This window comes from Vulpes vulpes, chromosome 3, assembly GCF_048418805.1.
Source record: "Vulpes vulpes isolate BD-2025 chromosome 3, VulVul3, whole genome shotgun sequence".
NCBI lineage: Eukaryota > Metazoa > Chordata > Mammalia > Carnivora > Canidae > Vulpes > Vulpes vulpes.
Genome location: NC_132782.1, coordinates 96,627,814 through 96,646,654, shown reverse-complemented (window position 1 = coordinate 96,646,654; position 18,841 = coordinate 96,627,814). Strand labels below are relative to the sequence as shown.

At 41.6% G+C, this 18,841-nt stretch overlaps 1 protein-coding gene across 3 annotated transcripts in view; it reads left to right on the top strand.

Annotated features, from left to right (window-relative positions):
- The window catches only part of PRKCB (protein kinase C beta), a 331,008-nt gene that overhangs the window by 276,657 nt on the left and 35,510 nt on the right, over positions 1 to 18,841 (top strand). For all 3 annotated transcript variants that reach the window (XM_025983772.2, XM_025983771.2, XM_072751337.1), the window contains exons 11-13: positions 5,858 to 5,949; positions 7,612 to 7,674; positions 12,943 to 13,081. In XM_025983772.2, coding sequence (XP_025839557.1) covers positions 5,858 to 5,949; positions 7,612 to 7,674; positions 12,943 to 13,081 — 294 coding nt within the window. The remainder of the gene's footprint in view (positions 1 to 5,857; positions 5,950 to 7,611; positions 7,675 to 12,942; positions 13,082 to 18,841) is intronic.

Here is an 18,841-nt window from a genome sequence, read left to right as displayed (position 1 = left end):
CACGGCGTGGTTCTCTCCGCTTCTTAATGGTGGCCTTTGCACATTCATTTAACAATTAAAAGTCTGTAAATCCAAGCAAGAAGAGAGATGGTCCTAAGCCCTTGAGAACTTCGCTCTACATGTGGAAGGGCTTGGAAAGCTGGAAAAAAGAAGTTAGAGGGGCATCCATTGCTTGATTCTGATAGTGACTCTAAGGCTAGAGGATACAGAGGAAAGACAAATGTGTATGATTCATGTCCTTGACCACATGTTCATTTGAGAGAGGCTCTGAGTTTGCATGGATGCGACATTCATCATCTGATATATCTTTGCAAAACCTTGTGACAGAGAAACTATTATTACCCCTTTCAGAAGGCAGGGAAGGTTTCGTATCTGTTGCATGGTCTCAGAGTGGGGAAATGGTATATCCGGGACTTAAACCCTACCTTGCTCCCTGCTCCTATAGCTAGAGCTATAGCTAAGGCTCGTCACCACAGCACTGTACGGTTTCTTGAGAGGAGCAGGTGCACCTGAGTAATAAGAGAAACAACTTACAGATGGAATTAATTCATTGGCCCACTTAGAAAATCATTAAAGATCATCAATAGGTAAATGCTTACTAAAACTCTCTTGAAAGCCTGGATGCATGCTGTTAGAGTTGCCCACATCTTTGATCTTCTCTGTCTTATTAAAAGTATCTTATTAAAAGTGGCAGGCATCCCCCCGGCAGTCACATGGGCAGCATGTTACATCCCACTTTCAGCTGTCTTGGAGAAAGAATGATGATTTCTGTGAATTCTCTGCCCTACCCTGGGCCCCCCAGATAAATTCGGCACATGCCTTGCAGTTGCTGCTTTAAATCAAACTACCCTTACACTCTCGCTCCAGATGTGAGACAGCCTACCCAACCATTCCCATGATGCGGTGTGACAGGCAGACAGACATCTAGTTTGATTTACTTACTGATTGAATATTGGAAATAAAGGGCAAAGGAAATTTAAAATTAACCAAAGTCGTTTCGTGCTGAGGGGACAAGGGCCTCCTGTAACGAAAAATAACACCAATAACAATGACAATTTGGGAAAAACACTTTGAAAGTTGAGCAGACTGGCTAGGTTGAAGAGAAAGATGGTGAGCTTGCCTTTCTGAGTTTTTAATTGGAGTTGACAGTGGAACACCCACGTAGAAACGTCCTGTAGCCAGCTGGAGCTGACTGGGAGCTCAGGAGAAAGAAAGAGGATGGAAATATAAGTCAGGATGCACCAACCCAGAGAGATGAGGGTTGAAGTTTCAAGCTGTGACATGTCGTCTTTGGAAAATTGCACAAGTAGGAGATTCTTGATACGCAGTACATACTTTCTGATTTTCACATAGTAGAGTACAGCAGATCCTAATCGAAAACTATTGCATGTGACCAGAAGAAAGATCTTTTGAGACCTTGAAATAATTTTATTGGAAGAGCAGGGAACATGGGACACCCTGGTAGCTCAGTCAGAAGAGTGTGCACATGACTCTTGATCTCAGGGTTGTGAGTTCGAGCCCCACACTGAGGGTAGAGATTACTAAAATAATAATAATAATAATAATAATAATAAATTTTAAAAATAAAAGATAAGTGGGTAGCAAGGTCAAATTTCAGGACACTACGGGGGGCATAATTATGTAAGCATCGGAGGCAGTGGGTGAGGGCCATTTAACTAGCTGACGCCCCCAGAGCTCTCTTTGCGCCTGTCACGCAATTTTTCTTGTCACATTTTATTTTAGATTATGGCTCGAGTTAACTGCATATTTGTTTTCACAAAGACTCTGAATTCTCTGAGGGCAAGGCCTGTATCTTATTCACCATTTTAATCCCTTTAACACCTAATACATGGCTTGCAAGAATAAATGTGCAACGGAAGTTCTAAAATTCACTTTGCTTAAGCTTGGCTCTAGATGAACCCCCGGCAGCGTTTTTCAAATTTTGATGTTCCTTACTTTAGAGCTACACTTGGTGGTACGCGGACAAGCTGCATTTGTTTTAAAAATAAGTCAGTTGAGGGATCGATGTAGCACAGCCAGACTGGATATAGCGTAGAGTTGATAGACTCCAGATATGCATCTATTTTTTTTGCAGACAATGAGTTTCCATCTATGTCTTGAGTATGAAGTTAAAAATTTTTTTTAAAGATTTTATTTATTTATTCATGAGAGACACAGAGAGAGAGGCAGAGACATAGGCAGAGGGAGAAGCAGGCTCCCCCCTGCCAGAGAGCCCGATGTGGGACTCGATCCCAGGACCCCAAGATCACAACCTGAGCCAAAGGCAGATGCTCACCCACTGAGCCACCCAGGAGTCCCTAGAGTTTTAAAATTTTTAAACCATGCGTTCAACTGACAAAGTGAGTTAATGGAAATATTTTTTAAATAGGTAAATTTTTAGTAGATGAGGCGGACAGAGAGTAAAATCTTGAAGCTGGCATATGAGAAAACCAAAGTTTAAAGTTTGATGGTTTTATGCAGCCGATCGTAATCTGGTCCTACCCTATCTTGCTCCCTGCTCCTTTGTAACTCCACACGCTCTGCTCTCCCTCTCAGCAGTAATAGCCATAAAACCAGGAGCTTCAAGGACTGGTTATGTTTTTCAAAAAACACATTAAATATAAACACAAAAGTAAGAAAATAAAGCCAGACACCTCCATATGCATATTCCACCTCAAGTTATCTTGCACTACATTTCGGGAAACCTTGTTGTTTGGAAACTTCTCCGGGTCTCCCCACTCATCTGGGGAATCCTTAACATCAGACACCATGGATTATTCACAGCAGCATCTCTGGCAGCAGAATAATGCCTGGCATAGAGGGGGCATCATTAAGTGTTTGTTCGGAAAATTGAAGGAGAGCAGGATGCCAACTGCAGTGTTTAACATGAAGTGCCGGTGTGCCCAAAGCCAGACTCCGTACAGTTCAAAGATGATGGATCTCAGGATTTCCCCACAGACAGTTTGTGGTAGAAACAAACCACACTACGTGGCATTATCTTCCGTGGCGCTCTCCCTGATGTTGGGTTTCTAACTAATGAGTTTGGGGGACAAGCTGAGTTCTTCCAAGCAGAAAGCAAGCAAGCAAAATCTCTCCCTCACTTACTTTTCTCTCTGTGGCCAATGCCATCTGCTAGTTTTAAAAATAATTTTTAAAAGCAAGTGTTTTGGTTCCCTTCAACGTGCCGCAAAGACAGATGCTATTTTTAAGGCTTGTTTTCTATCCAAAAAACCCCAAAGAACCAGGGGCTGGGTGTCGGCAGTTCTGGCTGACTGTCTCCGCTCTGCCACTAACTTGTACGTGACCTTTTTTTTTGCAAATCTCATATGCCTTGGACACTGAGAAACAGAAGTGATAACTCTGCCCCCTCTCTGCCTCTCATTATAGACGTCATACGGGTGAAGGAGCATCAGTCTGAGAAGGTCCCTTGACTTTTCAAAAACAACTGATTAACCTGTACTTCTCCCCCTGTGACCTGCCAGCTTCTGTCTTGCTGTGTGGCTGGAGCTCTTCATCCCTCCTCTCCTGTCCTGGTCTGGAAACTCTTAGAGGGGAGGACACACCCACACATCCTACAATGTCTAGCTCAGGGAGCACCTGGGTAGCTCAGTGGTTGAGCATCTGCCTTGGGCTCAGGTCGTGATCTTGGGATCTGGGATCAAGTCATGGAGCCTGCTTCTCCCTCTGCCTATGTCTCTCTCGAATAAATAAAATCTTTAAAAACAAAACAAAACAAAACAAAAAAACAATGTTTAGCTCAGAACCTTACCCAAGAGGCAGCCTGATAAGAGTGTAGGCTCTGGAACAGACCTGCCTGGGCTCAGATCCCAGCTCTGCTGCTCAACAGCTGAGTGACCCTCAGTATGTTACTTATCCTTTTACAGGCTTTGATTTTCATGTCTTTAAAAGGGGGAGCGTGGAAAAATAAAAATAAAAAAATAAAATACAATAAAATAATAAAATAAAATAAAAAATAAAAGGGGGAGCGTGGTAATACTGCCCTGTTGGGCTGTTTAGAGAGCTAAGTGAGGCAAAATATAAACACGGTTGGCTCAGTCACATAATAAATGTTCACAAGATGGTAGCTTTATTTCATAAGAGGTATCATTCCAGTTATTAGACACTCAATCCACATTGGACAAATGCATCTGTGTAAAATAAAAAGTTCCATGTGCTACAAAAAAGATTTTGTTAATGGTGGATGAAACATTTTTGATAGGGCCAACATCATGTTAGAGCACTTTTCATGGGTCATCTTGGTTCTCTCTGGGTTCCTAGTCTCAACTTTGCAAATTTGAACAGCAAACCTCCTTTTACATTGTGACCCAGCCATATCAACCTGTAAATATAACCAAAACACACATTTCACAAAATAACACCTATGGGTACTCCGTGTGGGGTGTGCTGATAATTTCCATTCTGTTCTCTTTGATTTTTTTATTAAGTGGATCATGTGGCACCAAGGAGTGACTTGACCCAACTGGAAGTCTCTAAGAAGAGGTGAAGCCATTTGTTCATTTAGCAGATGCTTCTTGTTGGAAGGAGAGGGGACAAATCTCATGGAAGCATTCCCCAAGGACCATAACACTCGTGTGTCTCACTGGGTTGTTATTACTATTATTATTATTAATCTCCATTTCACAGATGAGGAGACCCAGATGTTTAATAACCTTTTCAAATCATCCAGCTCTCAGGAAGCAAAGCTTGGTTCCAAATAAAGTCTGCTTGGCACCATTCTCTGGGCACCTACTATGTTTTAGTCATGGAACAGGTATAGGGCTTACATAGCTGAGCGAAATATAACCCCTGCCTATGAGAGAGTTCACATCTCCCTTGAAAACATGTTTAAAGAATTCCCTGAATGGGGTGTAGATTTCTTTTTCTGGTCCCAATTCTCTTTTTTCTGGATATGCCCTCCGAGGCCACTATTTCTCAAATTCTCATAATTCGTTCTCCCCATTGTCACTATGTCAGTTATCTACTACAATACCTCAAACCTCAGTGCCTTAAAACTACAGTAAACATTTACTATCTCACAGTTTCTGCAGGGCAGAAACTCATGAGTGGCTAAGCTGGGTGGTAGTTCTAGCTTGGAAGTCTCACATGACAATGGTCAAGTTGACAGCCAGGACTGCAGTCATCAGAAGGCTTCACTGGGGCTGGAGTGTCTAGTCCCAAGGTGGCTCCCTCCTGTAGCTGGGGAGTTGTGGCTGGCTATTGGCAGGAAGCCCTGGGTTTTTTTGCCAGATGTACCTTCTCATGGTGCTGCTTGAGCATTCCCATGACATGGCAGCCAGCTTCCCCCAAACAAACAATCCAAGAGAGAGCAAATTGGAAGCTGCAGTATCTTTTGTGACCTAGTCATGGAAATCACACACTGTCATTTTTACAGTATTCTACTGGTTATGCAAGTCAGTCCTCTTCCTCATGGGAAGAGGCTACACAAGGATGTGAATACCAGGCAGTGAAAATCATGAAGGGGCATCATGGAGGCTGATTACCTCAGTTACCTGTTATCTGTAATATGATCTGTGTATTTATTTTCCATTCTTTATTACAATTAGCTTTATCCTAAACAATAATCTCCACGAAGTCACAATATTAATGTGCTAATTATATTTTCCAGTACCAACAAATACAACTTTACGGTTATTAATGGAAAAAAAAAAAAAACTGTGCCCAGTTGCATGCTTTCAGTGGCACAAATATTACACTTGGGGAAATAATGGGCTTGGCAAATAGGCACCTGTCACAGAGTCCTGGGGGTTTCAAGCATAAATCCCAGCTATTTCCAGCTCTCCTTTTGGAACCTGAGAAATACAGGATGTTGATGTTGCTGTTTGCTATCTTCTCCTAGGACCGCCTGTACTTTGTGATGGAGTACGTGAACGGGGGTGACCTCATGTACCACATCCAACAAGTTGGCCGGTTTAAGGAGCCTCATGCTGTGTAAGTACAAACTTGTGCTGTGCCTTTCCCTTGGGTTACTTAGGTGGGGCATGAGGAACCTTGGGTTTTCAGCTGGATAGGGATTGTTAACACCTTGAGCTGCTGCTTCATGAGAAATGTATGGCCAGGGATAAAGGTATTTTGCTTGATATGGGATACTTCTTTCTTTCTTTCCTGACACGAGCTAAGAACTTGAGGCTTGAAAAACTATAGCTCTTTCTTTATCTCTGATTTTTACCCCTTGACTCCTAAGGAAGGGCCTCCTGGATTCCTTGGGTGGGGGGGCTAGGAGGTGGGGGTGTGTGCATGGTAGGTTTTGTTTATTCATTTGACAGTCTTTCTGCAGAGTATACTATGGGCCAGGCCCAGAGAACTTGTAGAAACTTGCTCAAGATCACAGAGCCAGTGTGAGACAGATCCACATTCTGACCCAGATTTTTGCTCTTGTGCTCTGCCCTACGCCACTCACCTCTTAGATGCCCTCATTCCTGGGGGATGAGGGATCAAGTTGCCTTGTGGCTGTGCCCTATGGCTCCTGGGTAAGGAGATGGATTCGGGTGTTTGGAAATGTGTTTCTCCTGCTGAGTCCATTCTGTCCCTGTCAGTCCCCAAGGCAGCCAGTCTTTTCTTTTGGGAACACGGATCTCATCATGTCCCTCCCCTGCTGTTGGTGAACAGGAACAGCAAGTCATAGGATTAGCAGAGATAACCTCTCCTGGGTGGTCAGCTAGATCTTATTGTCCTTCTAGAAAGCCCCCCCCCAGGGCTCACCACGGGCCCATCTAGTCACTCCAGAGGCTTGCTGACTCCTTGTCAGTTCTACTTTGCCCCCTCCCGTCCCACATGTTAAGGTGATGAGCACTGTCTTCTGGAAGGGTTTGCATTCTCATGCTTACAGATGGTGCCTTGCCTAGATCATTTATCAGTCTTTTAAGGCATTCAGCATAATAATGGGGCCATGGGCTTGGTTTTCCTTTTACTTCTAACACCTGATTGACCACCGACCCTCATCCCTTTATCACACAAAACAGTCAGGACACTTAACATAGTTCCCCAAAGCCCTGCCTAACCCTGTGGTATAACTGGGGCTTTCTGATTCTCTCCAAATCTCCTTCCCTCTGGGGCTCTGTTAAGAGCTTACCGGTTAGGCAGGTGCTGCGCCATTCATTAATGATATAAGTTAGCCAAGGTCTTTTCTGTCACTGAGCCTCAATGCCTCCTTTAAGGGACAGGGAGGTAATCATAGGACCTACCTCCTAGGATGGTTATTAGAATTTTCATTAGATAATGACCTAAAATGATGGTACGTGGACTTGGTAAGCCTTCAGCAGATGAGCTGTTAGTATTCAGATACTTGAATTTGCCTTAGATTGAAACTGTCATTCTTTAGCCAGGCCATGTTCTCCCATGGCCTCCTCTGCACGGAGCAGCCACTGAACCTCTGCCCACCCCAGTTAGTCCTACAGGCAGCCTCCTGGCTCTCTAACCCCTGTCCATACGTCCACACTCCCATACTTTGGTGTTATGAGATGTGTGGCTGACCGTCCGCGGTGAGATGTTAATGCCCCACGCCTCGTTCAATATTGTATTGAATTCTGAGGGCTTGCCAGGCATACGGTGTCCTTGAATCTCTCCATTGCTTTTTTTTTTTTCTAATTTCAGATTTTACGCTGCAGAAATTGCCATCGGTCTGTTCTTCTTACAGAGCAAGGGCATCATTTACCGGTAAGTGAGCACCGCTACCCCTTCCATCCCCTCAGCTCCTCCCCTCCCTGCCTCTTCTTTAACTGCTTTTAAAATTAGAATCCGTGGTGGGGGAGGAATCCTCCAGCCCTGACTTGGGCATGTGTTCTGCCAAGCAGCATCGCCCACTGCCCTGGCAAAGCTTGGGCAGCTCTGGGTGGTGGTGGAAGATCTCTGTGGACCCAGTGATGGTTCACAGCCTCAAACGTGAGACCATTTGCTGTACAAAGGGGACGCTCACCAGTGGGGGCCCAGTCCTTCCTTCCCTTGCCTTTAGACCCCAAATCTGGGGAGCAAGCAAAGACTCTCGGCTGGCAGGATATAATGAATCCTATTCCTATGAAATGATTCTTTTTTTTTTTTTTTTTTTTTTTGCTATGTAACTACAATTTAGAAATGAATCTCTGAAATGCTTGCTCTGAAAGACAGGATTAAGTTCAGGACTTGGCATTTGCCCGGTTTTGGAGGAGCAAGTGTATGATCATAGCTGTATGAGTCATACCGTTTTATATTTCACGCAAGGCAGACTACTGAGCCTGAGGCTGCTATTTGTCAGTGAGTCTGGGGTGTACAATTCTCCTTACACCACATGGATGCAAATGACATAGGCAGTGCAGGCTTGGGCTGGTTGGTTATGCAAGAGAGGCTGGCAGGGCCACGGGGCTTCCAAAGGGAATTTGGCACAGGGGAGGGTCTCCCTAAAAGATCCCAAAGACCGTAAGATTCCATGCCATTCATTGATTTGTCAGACACCTATTAAAAGCCTACTATGTGCTAGGCACTCTTCTAGATGGTGTGGAGGCAGCAGGGAAGAACAAGTTCTACCTTTTTAGAACTTCTGTTGTGGTGGGAGACAGATACCAAAGCAGCAAAGATAGAGTCTGTCAAGTAGCGAGAAAAAAGGAGCAGGGGAGGGGGCTGGCATGTGCCAGGTGGTGACAGGGGTGCTGGAGAATGCACAGGGTCGGGGTCTGGCAGGTTAGGGTGACCTGGAAGTCCTGGGCATCTTGCTGCAACTGAAGGACATGGGTGGGGCTAGAAAGCATAAAGTGATGAGCCCTGGTGATCTCAAGGCAGATAGTGGAGGGGAAGCTGTGGGCACTGGTAGATTGGAGACATGGAAGGTGGGCACCTTGCCAGCAGCCTTCAGAGTCCAGGGCCTTTTTCTAAACTCCTTGAAGTGGTGATCTGAATCTAGCGGGGGAAGGGACAATCATTCTGAGTACAGAATCCCTATTCCGCTTAGTTATTCCTGATAACGGAGGAATGAAGGTCAGGAAGAGGAGTGGTTCCACCTGGCGAATGGGTGAGCTCAGTGAAGAAATAGAGCAAGAAAAAGAAGAATTTAAATTGTAAATTGCATGCTCCTAGCCATGTTTGCCCTCAACGACCCGGTATCACTGTGCAAGAGACACATCTAGGAAGACTCTGATTCCATTTCCTCTTTAACTACCATAGTGGGAGCATCTTGCGCCAAATGGAACTCTGGTGGTGGAGGGTACATGTTATCTTCCATATGACATGACCCCTAATTCAAACCAGTAACTTCAGCAGGAAGGATCATGGGGAATCATTCACTCTACATGACTTTCACCTTATGTGCTGACATTAGAACCTTAGAACCTAACTCTTGTACAGGGTGGGTCTTAGGTAGAATAGAACTGGCCACTGATGATTGCTAAGAAATTAAATGTGGAGCTGCAAGTTTATTGAAAGAAAATCCAGTCCCAGGGGAGGGACTGGGAAAGGAAATAGAGTTTATTGTCAATTGGGTTGGGATTCAGGGCTGGGTTTCCAATCTAGTAGGGTCATGGTTTGGGGTCTGGGATCCAGAACTTTCACCATTCCAGTCATAAAATACAAATATTAGATTTTGGTGCTAAGACATTGCCTAACTCAAAGCTCTCTTTACTAACATATTCTCCCATTCTTCCTCAACTCTTCATACTTTTTAGGGGACATGTATCAGTCTTTTAAGGCATTCAGCATCTGAATCCCTTTCATTCATGTGTAGGAACAAAGTCTATCTCCTACTATACAGATTGAAAATGCCAGATAGTCTCACTGCCTCCCTGCAGCCAAGGCAGACACACAATCCAGGCTTTGACACTTGTCATACTCACACAACACTATGCATCGAAAGGTAGTGACCAAGAAATGCAGAGGCTGTAGAATCAAGAGTGGCCATAGTAATCGGCTACATCTACTTTCTGGAGGCATGAGGGGAAGCAGTTCTTAGCAACAATATCCAGAGTCCAGTGTTAGGCTTCATGGAACAAGATGTCTGTACCCAATGGTGGCTTCTGTGACATCTTCACTGGACCAGCTCTGCATTCCAATTAAGCATCATTCCTGGCTGCCTAGCCTCTAAATCTGGTTCTCCAGCCTCCTTGGAGATTCTGTGAACTCCCAATATCTTTTTAACAATCCCTTTCCAGGTTGAAATGGTCAGAGTTGATTTTCGTTGCTCACAATCAAAAACCTTGATTGAGACAGAGTTTTTTAAATTGATAATCAAATGAAAACCAGCAAAAAAAATTACATGACAGAAGATGTGTGGTTTTATAACTTCATCGAGATGATCTTCATGTGGTGAATTCTTTCAAAATGTTACAAATCTTTCCCTCTTTCATTTAGATCTTTAGTTGTTTGGAGAATCTTAAGTAAAAAGGATGAGGAATTATGTTAGACTTGCCCTCTCTGAGGACCAGGGCTGGAGATGTTGGGTACAGGGGAGACAAAGATCCTTTAAAGCTTCATGTCTTATTTATAGATCACCATTCCTGGGATGTGTGATGATTTTGCCTTTGATGGATTTCTGAAAATGTAAGCAATTGCTCCAGTCCCTTTTGAAGCAGAAATGAGGGATTATTAGATCAAACCAAAGAATACAGTAGGCTGTCAAAAATCATATATGACAATGAATATGACTGGATTGTCCCCAGCTGCATAACCAACTGGCTCTTGGCACCTGAAGCTCTTTTTTTAAAGATTTTATTTATTTATTTACTTATTTATTTGATTTATTTAGAGGGTGGTGGAGGGGCAGGGAAGAGGAAGGGAGAATCTCAAGCAGACTCCATGCTGAGTGCAGAGCCTGACATGGGGCTCAGTCTCATAACCCTGAGACCACGACCTGAGCCAGAATCGTGAGTCAGATGATTAACCAACTGAACCACCCAGGCGCCCCCTGAAGCTCCTTTACTATAACACATGAAGTTGTTATTACTTTCCTAGCTGCCCCAGCTGCTTGTTTGGGGGATTGTGGTCAAGCTGAGGGGGATGTCGTGGGTCTCTGTTAATCAAGTCACATGTAGACCTGGCATGTTTAGGTGAAGCAGGTTGCTACAAAGTCCAGTTTAAGTTCTTAGCTGACATTCAGAGACCACTGTGGCTTGTAGATAAGCATGAAGGATTGTTACAAGTGGTACCATGGTCAGCACCAAAGATCATGGTATTGCTGTTGGTAAATGGGATGCAAGTGGGCCTCCCCTTGGATGAACAGATCTCACAGACACAGATAGGAGATACCAGTATGTTTTTTTCAGGTTGTATTCTCTTAGTGAAAGGTGATGACAGCAACTCAATTTGAACTAACTTGTTAAAAGAGATATTTTTTAGCTGACATTACTGAAAAGCCCAGGGAGCAGATCTGACTTTATGCCAGGATGGATCCAAGGGCTCAAATGATGTTACGAGTTTTCACTTTATCACCCTCCTGCTAGGTTCTGCTTTCTCTCTACTAGCTTATTCTCTATCTGATGACCCCTGGCACTTCTAGACTTATATTCTACCACTGAACAATCCCAATGTAAAAAGAGTTCATCTCTTTCCTGACAGTACCAGCAAAAGTGCCAGAGCTGATGCTCAGTAGCTTTGATTAACTCATATTGGATCACATGGCCATTCCTGGAGCAATCACTGTGACCAACAAGATGAGGTGTTTCTAATGGCCAGGTTAGGCCCATACATACACTCATGGAGCCAAAAGCTGGGGTCAGCACCACCAGTCTTACATGGCTTGATAATCAGGGAAGGATGGTCCTTTGAAGGAATATTGGGTTGCTGTCATCATAAAGATAATAAAATAGGCAGGGACCACAGATGTCCAGCACCTAATGAAGATGATTTAAGATAGAGATCTGAATTGAATAGTAGACCCCATTACCTCTCAGGAAATTGGACTCTATTGAGATTGAGGAAGACTGGCCCATAGATCATCACTACTTACTGATACTAAAACACCAAGTGTTGATATTGGAGTAGATGTTTGGGGAAGAGGAAAGTGTGATGATATTGGAGTAATCCAATATGCTGGGAATATGCAAGCATTTCCAAAAATAAATAAGCTCTTCTCACCAACAAGGATGAAATAAAAGAATGTAAGTATAGCACATATCTTTAATGTTAAAGCTCAGATGTTACCTTCATGGAGGTGACACTTTCCTGGCATCCTGTTTACAGAAACCTACCCCAGTTACTAACTCATCGTCCTCATTTTCTTTATAGCGCCCATCAAAATCTGTAATAATCATAATAGTCACACAATAAATTGTAGATATGAACATTTGTTAATTGTCTTTTTCCCTCTACTGGAATTTCATCTGAATAAGAGCAAAATGTTTGTTTATCTTGTTCACAGTATATCCCTAGCTCCAAGCATAGTGCCTATCACAAAGGAGATGTGCAACGCTTTTTTTTTTTTTTTTTTTTTTGATTGAAAGAATCAATGGGAACTCTTGGGTCATGTCTTAGGAATCAGCCTAGGAGAGCTTAGAGAACTTGAAGCTAAATAAGATTCTTTCCATCTGCTTAATCCCCCCCCCCCCAATGAACTCCAGAGATATTTGCAAAAATAGTAATAGTTTTGTGAAAAATATATCTTACTATGAAATATAAGGGCTCCTGAAAGAACAAGGGCTAACTCTTGAACTGCTCCTGGATAGAAGCCTCTATGGATGCTCTGCTTCTTATTTAGCTGTCTATGGATCTCTCTCTTCTCAGAGCTGCTGTCTCATTGTGTCCTTGTGAGATGCTTGGCACAGTTGGATCTGTAGAAAAAGAAAAACCCACAAGTCTGTGGACCCCTCTTTATTTACCAGATTATAAACTACTGGAGGGCAAGTGCTGGTTTATACTCCCCTCTGTGCTTCCCCAACACCATAGCACAGTGTTTTGTGTGTCACGAGTGGCTGTTGGCTTGAAGTAAAGAACATTTGTTAAACCCTTGAATTTTTATATCTGCTGCAGTGACCTCAAACTTGACAATGTGATGCTGGATTCAGAGGGCCACATCAAGATTGCTGATTTTGGCATGTGTAAGGAAAACATCTGGGATGGGGTGACCACCAAGACATTCTGTGGCACTCCAGACTACATCGCCCCTGAGGTGAGAGCTGATGGGACCCCTAATACATGTCCTTGTTTTACTGAAGTCTCTCCTGTGCCCTAGATGACCATGTCAGAGTTGGGAAAAGTCCAGGAGGGTACCTGGCAAGCAAACCTCAGGCTAGTCCTTCTCCTGTACTCTAAATCATTCCTTTGAGATCACACATGCAAATTAATTTAGCACGCATCCAGAAGCTCAGGCCCAAAATACATCAAGGTTTGGGGGAAATTTTAAATAAAACTCAAAAAGAACCATCCACCACACATCAGGAAAATTCTTCAAGCTGCTATGGCTCATGGCCATATGATACTGCCTAATTATGACATTGAAATGTTTGTTAAGAGGAAGGAAGGAGAGACGAAGAGGGCTTTCCTGAACTGACATATGACACAGGATCTGTGTACTGATACTCAACCCTGAAAGACTTAGAATTTTTCTCTTTGTGAGTAAGATATAAATGAAAGAGAAAAGAGTTAATTCTACTGCCTCCCCCTCCCTTCCCAAAGGAAACGGTCAGTTGCAGAATGGATTTCCCCAACATGTCATGGTACAGAATCTGTGCCAGATGATAGCCTTCCTTTTTCTCTGAATTGGTGCTTAGGGAAGTGGCATTTTGCAATCTGTTACTAGATTTTTAAGGAAAGGAACTGAGGATGTGGCACAGAGTCTTGGAAATGGGTATTCTAGAATTCTTTTCTTGACTGTCAGTCACTTATTTGGAACAATGGTAATGGGAGGCCCCATGTAGCTAAATAATTTGGCACAAATTTTAAAACCTGCATACTCTTTACCAAAACAGTTCTTCTTCTAGGAACTTAGCTTGCCACACACATACTCAATGCACACGCACACAGTGAAATGATATGTGTTCAAAGCCTTTTCTTGGTTCCAGTGCTATTTTTAAATAATGAAAAATAAGAAACAACCTTCATGACTATCAATAAAAGAATGGTTAGCTAAAATATGCTACATTCACATTGAGAAGTACCATGCAGCTCTTAATAAAGATCAGAGTACATCCGTATGTACTAACCTGAACAATGTCAATCAAGGAATGGACAATAGACTGAATTATTTATAGTATTAAATACCACAATAATTCAATTCAAAAGAGTAAATTAGATCTATATGTAGATATGGAAAGATTTTTGAGTCATATTGTTAAGAGAAAGAAATCAAGGTATAGTGAACAACTATATGCCAACAAGCTGGACAACCTAGAGAAAATGGAAAAGTTTTAGAAGCATGCAACTTAATAAGACTGAATCAGGAAGAAATAGAAAATCTGAATAGACCAATTACTAGTAAGGAGGTTAAATTAGTAATCAAAAATCTCCCAATGAAGAAAAGCCCAGGACTAGATTGCTTCACTGGTGAATTTTACCAAGCATCTAAAGAAGAGTTAACACCGATCTTTCTCAAATTTTCTGAAAAATCAGAGGAGGGAAGACTCCAAGCTATTTTTACAACACTGGCATTATTCTAATACCAAAAACAGAAAAGGACACTACTAGAAAAGAAAACCACAGGCCAATATCCCTGATGGATATAGATACAAAATTCTCAATAAAATACTGGTCAATTGAATTCAGGAGCACATTAAAATATCATTCACCATGATCAAGTGGGATTTATCCCTGGGATACAGGATGACTCAATATATGCAAATCAATCATTGTAATACATCGCTAATAGGATAAAAGAATCACACCATTTCAATAGATACAGAAAAAGCAGGGATAAGATAAGGGTGTCCATTTGCACTGCTCCTATGCAGCACAGTACTAGAAGTCCTAATAGAGCAATCAGGCAAGAAAAAAATAAAAGTATTGGAATTGGAAAGGAAAAAGTAAAAATGGTCTCTATTGGCATGTGACATGATTTTATATGTAGAAAATCCTAAAGACTCAACTAAAACTGTTAGATCTAATTAATGAATTCAGTAAAGTTACAAGATACAATATTAGTATACAAATATCAGTATCATTTCTATACATTAACAACAATTTTCTGAAAATGAAATAAAGGAATGGATCCCATTTACAATAGCATCAAAAACAATAAAATACTTAGGAATAAACTTAACTAAGAAGGTGAATCATAAGATATTCATAATCAAAACTATAAGATATTGCTGAAAGAAATTAAAGAAGATATAAATAAATGGCAAGACATCCCATGTTCATGAATTAGAAGAATGAATATTGTTAAAATGTCCATACTACCAAAAGCCATCAATAGATTCAATGCAATCTCTATCAAGTTTTCAGCTGCATCTTTGACGGAAGTACAAAAAACACTGCCCAAATTTATGTGGAGCCACAAAAGACCCTGAATAGCCAAAGAAATGATAAAGAAAGGGGTGCCTGAGTGGCTCAGTTGGTTAAGCACCAGGCTCTTGATTTTGGGTCAGGTCATGATCAGGATCATGAGATGGAACCCCATATCAGGCTCCACGCTGGGAACCTGCTTAAGATTCTCTCCTTCTCCCTCCTCCCCACTCATATGCACTCTATCTTGCTCTCTAAAAAAAAGGAAAAAAAAGAAATGAGAAAGAAGAACAAAGCAGGACATTATACTATCAATTTGAAGCTATATTATAAAGCTATAGTCATCAAAACAATATAGTACTGGCATAAAAACAGCTAAATAGATGAACAGAACAGAATCGAGAGCCCAGAACAAAATCTAAGCATAATATGGTCAATTGTTTGACAAGGAAGCCAAGAATACTCAAAGGAGAAGACAGTCTCTTTAATAAATGGTGCTGAGATAATTGGGTGTCCATATATAAAACAATGAGACTGGACCCATATCTTACATCACTCACAACAATTAACTCAAAATGGATTAATGGCTTAAATGTAAGACCTGAAAACCATGAAACTCCTAGAAGAAAACATAGGGCAAAGCTTCTTAACATGGATCTTGGTCATAATTTTTTGGATACAACATCTAAAGCCCAAACAACAAAATCAAAATAAGTGTGACCACATCAAATTAAAAATCTTCTGCACAGCAAAAGAAACCACCAACAAAGTGAGAAGAGAACCCATGGAATGGGAAAAAGTATTTGCAAACCGTATATCTGATAAGGGGCCAATATCCAAAACATATAAGGAACTCCTACAACTCAACAGCAACAAAAGAAGTAACCCAAGTAAAAAATGGGCAAAGGATCTGAATTGACATTTCTCCAAAAATTAAAAAAAAAAAAAAAACAACATACAAAAGACCAACAGGTACATGAAAAGATGCTCAACATCACTGGTCATTAGGGACATGCAAATTAAAACCACAATGAGATTATCCCTTCACACCTGTTAGGATGGCCATCATCCAAAAGATAAGGGATAGCAAGTACTGGTGAAGGTGGGGAGAAGAAGGAACCCTTGGGTGCTGTTGGTGGAAATGTGAATTGGTACAGCCATTCTGGAAAACAGTATGGAGGATCTTCAAAAAATTAAAAATAGAGGTACTATATGACCCAGGCATTCCACTTCTGGGAATATACCCAAAGGGAAAAGAACCCCACACATACTAACTCAAAAAAATATCTGCACTCCCATGTTTCTTGAAGCATTATTTACAAGACATGGAAACAATGCAAGTGTCCATCGATGGATGAATGGATGAAAGGAGTTGTGGTATATATACATACACAATGAACTAGTATTTGGCTATAAAATATGAGGAAATCCTTCTGTTTGCTACAACATAGATGGACTGTGAAGGCATTATGCTAAGTGAAATAAGTCAGAAACAGAAAGACAAACAGTGTATGATCTCACTTAGATGTGGAATCTTAAAAAGAGAAAAAAATAAAGCCAAACTCACAGAAAAAGAGATAAGACTTATGGTTCACAGAGGTGGAAGGGCGATTGTGAGAGGATGGTCAAAAGTACAAACTTCTAGCTATAAGATAAATAAGTACTAAAGATATAATGTATAATATGATACCTACAGCAAACTCTGCTGTATGATATGTAAGAAAGTTAAGAAAATAAATACTAAGAGTTCTCATCACAAAGGAGAAAACTTTTCCTTCTTCCTTTTTATGGTATCTAAATGAGACAGTGGATGTTAGTTGAACTTACCTTATTTTCACACTATATGTAAGTCAAACCATCATGCTGTATGCTTTAAACTTACACAGTAATGTATGTCAGTTATTTATGGATAAAACCGGAGGAAAAATTAAGGTACAGAATGTTAAATACAGCATGATACCATATATTGAAAACAACAACAATACATGGAACACTGCTATATGAGTATGTAGAGACACAGTAAAAGCATAGAAAACCTGGAAGTTTACAGACTGATTTTATAACATTGGTTACCTCTGAGGGTAAGAGCTGTACAGAGAAATTTAGCTCAATCTGTATACTGTGTAAATTTTTCACAAGGTAAACATATTTATGTATTACTTGAATAATTAAAAGTAATTTAAAAAAAAAAAAGTCCTTTATAGACTATTGACAGAAGAGCATTCTTGTGAAACCATTCAAAGCCAAAATGGCATGAAGCAAAGAAGCAGGGTTTATTTTTATTTTTATTTTATTTATTTATTTATGAGAGGCACAGAGAGAGAGGCAGAGACACAGGCAGAAGAAGCAGGTACCCTGCAGGGAGTCCCATACAGGACTCCATCCCAGGACCCCAGGATCACGCCCTGAGCTGGAGGCAGATGCTCAACCACTGAGCCACCTAGGTGTCCCCAAAGAAGCAGTTTTATAGCAATAGCAGTTTTACATGGTAAAAAACATTTTAACGTTTTCAGACCCAAAAATTAACCTCTCTCAGGCCTTTCTGATACCTTACGACATATCTGTCTAGTGGATGCATAACAGATGCTCACACAACTCAAAGCTATGGCTGCTTGGTGCCAGGTATAGTTCCTTGAGAAGGAGCTTGGCGGTGCCACTCTTGCTGCCTCCGTAATGGCTCCCTACAAACCAAACGCCGAACTCTATTTTTGCTCTTTGCCTTTATCGTAAAAGCAAAAGTCCTCTTCGGATTTCTTTCATTTAAGGAAAATAGGTACTAATGTGGGTCTTTTGTAAGGGCGAAGTAGCGGAACCCATACTTTCATAAAGCAGGGGACACCTGTGTTAGAACGCAGTGGTGTTTGCCCTGTGTGCCCTACCTTGCTGTATTATCATTAGTACTTAGGGCATCAGACAATTCCTTGATCTGCCATGAGCTCTGTTGTCTCAGATTCTAAACTCACTGCACTTGACTGTCACCCAGGGTCCTTTTAAAAATGTAGGCTACCCAGGCATTACCCTGGATCAACTGAATCTGAATTTCTGCAAGAAGGACCCCCCTATCTATGATTTTCCAGAACTCCCTGTGGTTGCAATACAGGAGGCACCTGGAATTGTGTTCCTGGGGAAGCCACTCCCTCCTCAGCCCTTTGATGGAAGGAATAAGCGAGGAGGATCCGGATCTGGCTTTCACCCTGGCTTTGCCATTAACTAACCACCTCACCTTCTGGCAACTTCTTTCACCTCCCAGGCTCTATTTTCCTTTGTAAAAGGATTAACTTGTTAGGTTGTCATGAGGATCAAAGAAGACACGAAGTACTTTAAAAGTGTGAAAACACTTTCAGTAAGTGTTCTCACAGAAAGCTTCCCTCTCTTACAGTTTAATTCTCCTCAAAGGGTGTTTCTGACTTTAGGGTGGAAGCAGAGGTGGCAACAAATGGACATTCATTTTATAGCCAACTTTGCTCAGACACATTCATTGAGTAAAACA